The sequence below is a fragment of the Haplochromis burtoni genome, unplaced genomic scaffold, assembly GCF_018398535.1.
Source record: "Haplochromis burtoni strain Fernald_Lab_line unplaced genomic scaffold, NCSU_Asbu1 Contig_585, whole genome shotgun sequence".
Taxonomy (NCBI): Eukaryota; Metazoa; Chordata; class Actinopteri; order Cichliformes; family Cichlidae; genus Haplochromis; species Haplochromis burtoni.
This window is the reverse complement of record NW_024582946.1, coordinates 84,784-92,666: the sequence shown is the minus strand read 5'-3', so window position 1 is coordinate 92,666 and position 7,883 is coordinate 84,784. Positions and strand designations below refer to the sequence as shown.

The following is a 7,883-nucleotide window of genomic DNA, read 5'->3' as shown; positions in this document are numbered from 1 at the left end:
CCTGCTGCCTACTGGTGATGGCCAGAGGGGCCGATGGCGCGATATGGCAGCCTCGCTTCTGTCAGTTTGCTCCAGGTCAGCTGTGGCTACAACTGTAGCTTGCCTCCACCATTGTGTGAATGAATAGTGGTATTGTAAAGTGCTTTGAGGGCCCCGAAAAGCACTATATAAATGCAATCCATTATTTTTAAAAGAAATCCCATCAAAGCTTTGTCTTTTACAAAGAGCAAACAAACAAACAAAAACAACTGTTGAATAATGAAAACTAAAATACATTATTACCATGGACCGTATATAAAAGATGAATATAGCCACTGTGACATCACCTGTTAAATTTCAAGCTGAGCATTAAATCTCCTGCAGTCACTGTCTTGGTGTTTTGAAACTAGGCAAAGGGTAACTATAACTGAGAACCTGAGACATACTGTACTGTCATAGGGTAATGACTTGTCAGTTACAAGTTGAAAGTTCTATCATATCCTGCTTGTCTTCCTTTGTGATTCCATTGCAATGCACTGGAATCAATGTACAAAATGGGGAAAAATATTTTAAATAAATTTTAACTACTGAGAACAAAGACCTATCAGAGAAGTGTTTTCTGAATCAGAATCAGAAACTTTATTGTCATTGTCACGAGAACAACGAAATGAACAATGGTCCCCGATCATTGCATCATCCCTAGCAATATCAAAATATAAATAAAACAATAAAATTAAGTAGTGTTTGTGACTTTTTCCCATAGACCTCTTTGCCACCAGATTCTTTTGTAACCAGGCATATCACCCTCTTCTGACCGTTAGAAGAAATACAGGTTTAAGGGAATTCTGTACTTAACTTTTCTAAAGACTTTTTAGACTGTCTGCAGATGGAAGTTTCATCTATCTATAGACAGCGTGTAATTATTACATGGGAATTTGTAATGTATGTATAGCTAAACTACCTTGATCAGTGTTATTACATGCATAGTTACTTAGATTACCAAATGATCTTTTTGTACATTCTGTCACAGAAGGCCTCTCAGTTGTATAGAAGAGACTGTTGCATAGGAGAACAAATAAAATACTGACTAACATTGCCTCCAGGTGGAGCTGGCAGGCAGCAGATCTCTGAAGCAGCTGCTGACCTCCTTCAACAGGGACCATTTTTTCTTTCACACTTTCACACATCCTGCAAGGCAAGTGAAAACTCCATCAGCCACAACTTTATACAACCACAGACCAAGTTACTGGCTATTTGTTATTGACCTGGAAGGACGTTTGGGTTTTTGATGTGTTGTGTGTGTGTGGTGTGTGTGTGTGTGTGTTGTGTGTGTGTGTGTGTGTGTGTGTGTGTGTGTGTGTGTACGGGTTCTTACTATTTGGTGGGACCAAATCTGAAACTATTATACTGGTGGGACCAACAGCTTGTGGGGACAAACTCCAGGTCCCCAGGGGTTAAGGCATTTTTCACATCTCAAAATGTGGTTTTAGGGTTACAGTTGGGTTATGGTTAGGGTAAGGGTTGGGATTAGGCAATCATTTTCGATGGTTAGGGTTAGGGTAAGTGGCTAGGGAAAGCATTATGTCAATGGGATGTCCCCATGAGGATAGCAAAAGAGACACGTGAGTGTTCACATTTGTTTTTGTTTTGTTTTTTTATCTCATGGGTTTCACCAAGATCAATAAACATTTTTGTAAATATTATTTTAACACTGGTGTGTCCGAGGAGAAGAAGAAAATAAGAAGAAGGTCAATGTAATACTTCGCAGTCCTTGGAATTATTTTTGTGTAATGACTTGGTGATCGTGAACAGGGTAGGAGTGACGGGGTGGTAGCCAAGAAACCACATTTCCCACAAGGCCATGCGCTAGAAATACGGAAATGGATCAGGCAAGTATCTCTTCCCAAAGTGAAAGCCATTCACCTGTAATAAACGTTGCGTTTACTGGTGACGTAATCGCCTACGTCCGAATTGTCTTCTTAGGCACGAGTTATTTGCTAACTGAACTACACAACTAAATGTTTCTTCAATGCGTCAAGTTTCGAACTCTCTGCGCATGCTAATGGGGATACGTAACTTCTTACACAAGACTTCATTTGGAAAATATGCTATTTAACGTCGCCTCGCTTAAAGAGAACAGACAAGACGTAATGTCGCATCAATACGACTTTTCACGAATGTGGTAAAGATACTCGTTAATTCGGGATACACAAAAACGTGTTGGCGGACAAGCAGGAATTTATTTATCAAGAGCTTGTACGAGGTAAATAAGGAACTGAAAGGTGAAAATTTGAAGGAAAAACTAGGCCTTTGAACTGTACATTTACAAGGCTTCCGGTGGTCTTTGTTAGCGTCCACTTGTCGTACTCAGGGGCAAGGGTCTCTACATAATAATACAGAGCTACTCCTATGATGAAACATTTGTACCTGAGCATATAGCAGGGCTCCCACGCACAGGGCAGGAGGGGTCGCTGAATGCCTGAAGAAAATTAAGACTTGCAGTAAGTTGTAGAACCAACCACAATCCTAAGGTCCTTCGATACTGCTTTATGTTGTTTTTTTTCCTCTTAATTTGTCACCTGCTTATCCTCTTTTCATTTTGTGTCCCCAGAAAACGGCTACCTGTCTCCATTGGCATTTTATGACACTTAATACCTCCAAAAAATTACTTTTACTCCATAAATTCACCATTTTCTTCTTTCTTTATTACAGGACACTGACTTTTTTGTGCGTGTCACACTCGTCTCTATCTGATCTGTCTCTAACCGCTTTGTTCAAACAGGTGGCAGATGCAGCAGCGTGGCCCTTCATCTCCCAGCTGCTCCACCTCTGACTGCTTCCCCCTCGGTACCCTCAATACAGCTGCATGTGGAAGTGAGACTTCAGCTGAACCGCAGAAACGCGAAGTGAGTGACATTCAGAAATTGACAGGGGGAAGTCATGAGACAGTTAAATAACTCCTACATGATGTTCACGGCTGTAGAGTAGGAAGTGTTGTCAGTGTCACTGCAGCTGTGGATCAGGTAAGGCTTGCCGCACTGAAGCGTGTTTCTGAAGATTACTAGGTAGCCGACTTAGAGCTTTGTGTTTCTGAAATCAAAGTCGTTTAGCAGTCGTGTAAATGGTGATTACTCAAAAGTAGCCCAGGTTTAATATTGTCTTTTTGATCTTTAAATAATCAAGACAGATCAAAAAGTCAAGTCAAAGCTCAAAAGAAGATCAAAAAGAAAAATATATGTCTTCAAATAACCAAATTAGAGCTAACTGGGCAGTACCTGAATGCAGAAACAGTTCTCTGCCCTTCCATCTCTCGTCTTCTCATTGAGTTCTTTTTGCTAATTTAGCCTGCAGGTCTCTTCAGGATGAGACCCATCGTGATCTTCTATGGATTCTACCTGCTGTGCTTTGGCCTGGGTGTGGCCTGCGTGGTGTGCGTGTGCCTGTGGAACAGCAAGTGGCGCGGCGGTTTTGCTTGGGACGGCTCGTCACTTCAGTTCAACTGGCACCCCGTCCTGATGGTGACGGGTCTGGTGGTGGTGTATGGCAACGGTGGGTGGCCTTCCAAATAAAGCTCATGAGTTTCATTTCTGTTTCTCAGTTCTCTTCCTCCTCCAAGCAGTCAGGCTGTATCAGGGTAATTACACATCCTAGGCTTGGTATAGATGTAGTGTATAATTTTAGGCATGATTTCAGTAGCGAGGTAACATGAGGTAACGTCTGCAGTGACTGTTTGGCCACAGCTCCATTACACTGCTGCAGTAAACAGTAGTACTTTTTTTTGTCAGTTGTTACTTGGATGTAATATGCTATATTATAATGGCTTTGGGTAAGAAGCAATTTCAATATTTTTTTTTCTTTTGATAACCTGAAAAAAATATTTAATTATATTAACATTATCAACAACAACAAAAAAACTTCTCACCCATTACAAATGGGAATTTCCCAAACAGCACTGAAATAATGAAGCCACTGTGGAAGTTCCTGAAATTTCACTTCTTTTGTGGGTACCTTTGTGTTTTCTTTGCGTTTTTTTTTTTTCTTTTTCTTTATTCACAAGGTATTGCCACATCACATTTGATTTGGCACTAATTTCACACTGAATGTCTTTCCTGATGCAACCCTACCAAGGATTTGAATCTCTTCCCTGATATGTTAGGCAAATGTGTTAACCAGTAAACTATGGAGCCTGTGGGATTTAAGCACACCCAGCCATTTTAAGTATAAGCACTTTCTTGTTTTTCCTGTTGTAGTCTGTGGCCATTTGTCTTATAGCTGTTTCACTTATCACATGTCTGTTTAACAAAAATAAAAAAACTGTTACAGGACAGGTTTGTCAAGTTCTGAGGGCCATAAAAGTCACCAAAGCTCTGCTTAGTCAGTAACTGAGGAGTTCCAAACCTCCTCTGGCAGGTTCCTGCCTTTTTTTTTAAATGTAAAGAACAAAATTCAGAGAGACTTATTAGCTTCTGGGAACCTGGCAAGAAGGTCATCAAATCAAAGTTGTGACAATGAAATTAAAAAAGAGGTTTAACAGTGTAGGGAAAGCAGAAGTGACAAAAACAATAGTCATGAATCCTCGGTTAAGAGCTGTGGTAATGTGGTTTGCATCACTTTCATCTCGTGAGCGTAAGTTGCACTCATGACACGTGGTGTGCTTAACTATCACTTAATGCAGGTAAGCTTGGTTGCTATATCCACAGCATGTACAGGTGAATCACACAGGACACCTGCTAATTAGTGACAGAGCAATAATAATGTAGAATTTATAAAATGTAGAATTTTACTGTCCACATCAGAGAAATTCTACTGGAGTCAACTGGAGCCTGTGGGGATTGACTCACTTTTGGAGGCAGCCTTAAGTGGGTTTTTTTCGTTTTGTGACCAGGTCTTTAAAGTTTTGGTATAAGGAACCCAAGTTTTGAGCCAAGACAGAATATGACACCGAGCACTTCCTGAACCTCCCCTGTGTTGCTGCATCTGGTGCACTAGCTGTTATTAAACAACAGCACAATTTAATGTGGCCACCACATTTAATTAAGCAGACCATCTTCAGTTGTTTTGCCTCTTCACTGCAGGAGCTGTGTTGTACCGCATCCCTCTGACCTGGGGTCAGAATAAACTCCCGTGGAAGCTCCTTCATGCGGCACTGATGCTCCTCGCCCTGGTGCTGTCAATCGTGGGGCTGTGTGCTGTGTTTGACTTCCACAACGCCCAAAAGACACCCAACCTCTACTCCATACACAGCTGGATCGGAATCGCAGCAACAGCTCTTTTCGCAATGCAGGTACCCAACTTGACATGAGTTGTTTTATGTTTTTGGCAAATGCCATACATTTGTACAGCAATTTGTTTCCTACTGTGCCTGTGTGTCTGTGATTTATCTGTCTGTGTGGATGCAGTGGGTGGCGGGTATGGCGGGTTTCCTCCTTCCCTGCTCCCCCATATCTTTACGTAAACGCCTGAAACCCATGCATGTGTGGTTGGGAGGTAGCATACTGACGCTCAGCATCGCTGCCTGCATCTCTGGCATCAACGAGAAACTCTTCTTTGTTCTGTGAGTGCAAATTTTCTGCATTTCTTTTGATTAATTCTGTTAGGGGGAAAAAAATGTAATCTTTTCCACTTTTAAATGTCTTTCCGCAGGAAAGGAATCAATATGACTCAGCCATACTCTGCCCTTCCACCTGAGGCTTTGTTGGGAAATTCATTAGGGGTTTTGATCGTAGCCTTTGGCCTGGTTGTCCTCAAGATTCTGTCCACCCGAGAATGGCAGAGACCAGACTCCAGGCCTGAGGATATGGCCTACACGGTGAGAATATCAGTGTGGCTGACACGTAGTGGCGGAGATAAGGGAATTTAATTTAATAAAGCATTCTCATTTAAAAAATCTATATCTGCTTCATTTCACAGCCTTTGCTTCAAGAAGAAAATGAATGAAGGGGAACTTCAGAGCTGGTCCCTGAATTACTGCAAAATCAGTTCAACTGTCACAAGTGGCCAAAACATCTCTGTCCTGAGTGTTGAAGCAGCTGCCTGTAGTGTGTGAGCACTATCTGTTGGTTTTTAGTTGTAAATATTTATTCGAAATTATATTTAAGATTGCCTTTCTGCCCAAAGAATAAAAAGTATTTGTCATCAAAGCTGTGACACCTTCCTCTTTTACACTGCTTCTGTAGTTCACCACTGCTTTTCCATCCTGTAGTAAAGCGGTCACTAGTTCAGGGTATTGAAGGCTGTGGTAATGTAGTGTAACTGGTGACTGGATTCAGTTGCTGTTGTGCACTGATGGGGATCCTGAATCCACCATTGACCTGTTTTATTTCATATTAAGTTGGTTGTAATTAATGTACTATATACCTACTATACACGTGTGAAGCATCAAGGTTATGCAAAACAATATTGGCACTAAAAATGTAATTAAAAAAAATTGAATTGGTAGTTTGTTCTATGAATCTGGAGGTCATGTATTTTTTTGAGTTACCTTGATTCAGACTAAAATATTTCTACAACTATTGAATGGATTTACATGAAATATCACATATATTCATAGTTCCTGGACGATGTTGATAACAACCTTGATGATCTCCATGTGTCCTCTAGCAACAGTTTTAGTGACAGCCATAGTGTCATGCTAATGCAGCCACGTGAGGGTAGGGCATACCCTATGTGAGATTTTCCAGTTGCTCTATGGCTTTTTTCATGTTTTTGTGATAGTTGTGTATGTTTTGTAGGGAAAAGATACCAGAGAATTTTTTTGTTTGCTGATGAATACGTGGAGATTAGAAGTGAATCTTCCCTTAATGGTGCTTTACTAATGTCAAGAACAGAATCACCCATTTAAATGTGTTTTATTTTCTCTCATGCCAATGGTAGCGACATGCTTTTGTTCTAGATTAGATTTTCATTTGTGCTGTGAGGTGCAAAACCTCTCAGCAATTTTGAAGATCATGTTTTCATTCCTCATCGTTCTATTTTATATATGTGGAACAAACAGCTGCAGAGAAACATCTAAATGATTTAAAGTCCACATGAATGGATCTGACAAAATGCCTCCCTTCAGATTTGGGGCCATCTGCTTAATGGATTTCAATAGAAACCATGGAAACTGCTACAGTCTTCCCCAAAACCATAATGAAGGTAAACAATCTGTCTGTCTCTCATACCCTGTGGTTTCTACAGAAACTGTTTTTGATTTAGTTCACACTTTTGGTTTAACATTAAGGTTCCACAAGGTTTATCGTGTGTGTGTGTGTGTTTACTCCCATGCAAACACTAAAACAGAGATAGAGCTTATATCGTTTTTCAGACTCGCTGTATGCTATTGTTCCCATAAATTATAGAGTACAATGCAATGTGGTCCAAAGCCAACATACAAGTTAACAGAGCGTAAACACAAATGAGGGCCAGAGTTTGCTTTCCCAGTTCTTCTTTGCTCATCAAAGGTATTCTGTATTTACAGAAGTAGAGAGAAACCCAAAGGAAGTTGCTTTAACTGCCTACATAACAGAAGGATTTAGGTGAGGTGGCACAATCATAAGATTAGCAACCAGAAGAGAACAGAGACTCTCACGCCCTTCCACGAAGTCACGGTACAAGGCAAATGTCTTCATTTTGTCACAGTCTCCACCATTTGTTTGATACTTTGATTTTGCATCCAGCCACAAAGACCAGCATGTTTACCCACAGTCTCATGGTAAAATTTCAGACATTGAGATTACTGAAGTCTACCCTGGATGTTAAAAACAATGCTAAAGGGCTAGAAATGTGGTGATCGTGGCTCAAGAGTTAGGAGTTCACCTTGTAATCGGAGCCCTGGCTCGAACAGTCTCGGTCGTTGTGTCCTTGGGCAAGACACTTCACCTACCGCCTCCTGGTATTGGCCAGAAGGGCCGATGGCACGATAT

At 40.9% G+C, this 7,883-nt stretch overlaps 1 protein-coding gene across 3 annotated transcripts; it reads left to right on the top strand.

The window, feature by feature from the left end:
- Window positions 1–1,866: 1,866 nt before the first annotated feature.
- On the top strand, window positions 1,867–6,119 carry LOC102293377 (lysosomal membrane ascorbate-dependent ferrireductase CYB561A3). 3 transcript variants are annotated; one of them, XM_005948842.2, is made up of 7 exons: window positions 1,867–2,242; window positions 2,762–2,885; window positions 3,324–3,528; window positions 5,055–5,263; window positions 5,379–5,533; window positions 5,623–5,788; window positions 5,890–6,119. In XM_005948842.2, the coding sequence occupies exons 2-7, from the start codon at window positions 2,769–2,771 to the stop codon at window positions 5,914–5,916; spliced, it is 879 nt and encodes a 292-aa protein (XP_005948904.1). In that variant the 5' UTR covers window positions 1,867–2,242; window positions 2,762–2,768; the 3' UTR covers window positions 5,917–6,119. The 3 variants fall into 3 exon arrangements, with proteins under 3 accessions (XP_005948904.1, XP_005948903.1, XP_005948905.1); XM_005948841.3 differs by having other exon boundaries at window positions 1,867–2,480; XM_005948843.2 differs by lacking the exons at window positions 1,867–2,242; window positions 2,762–2,885 and adding an exon at window positions 2,889–3,002.
- Window positions 6,120–7,883: the final 1,764 nt, after the last annotated feature.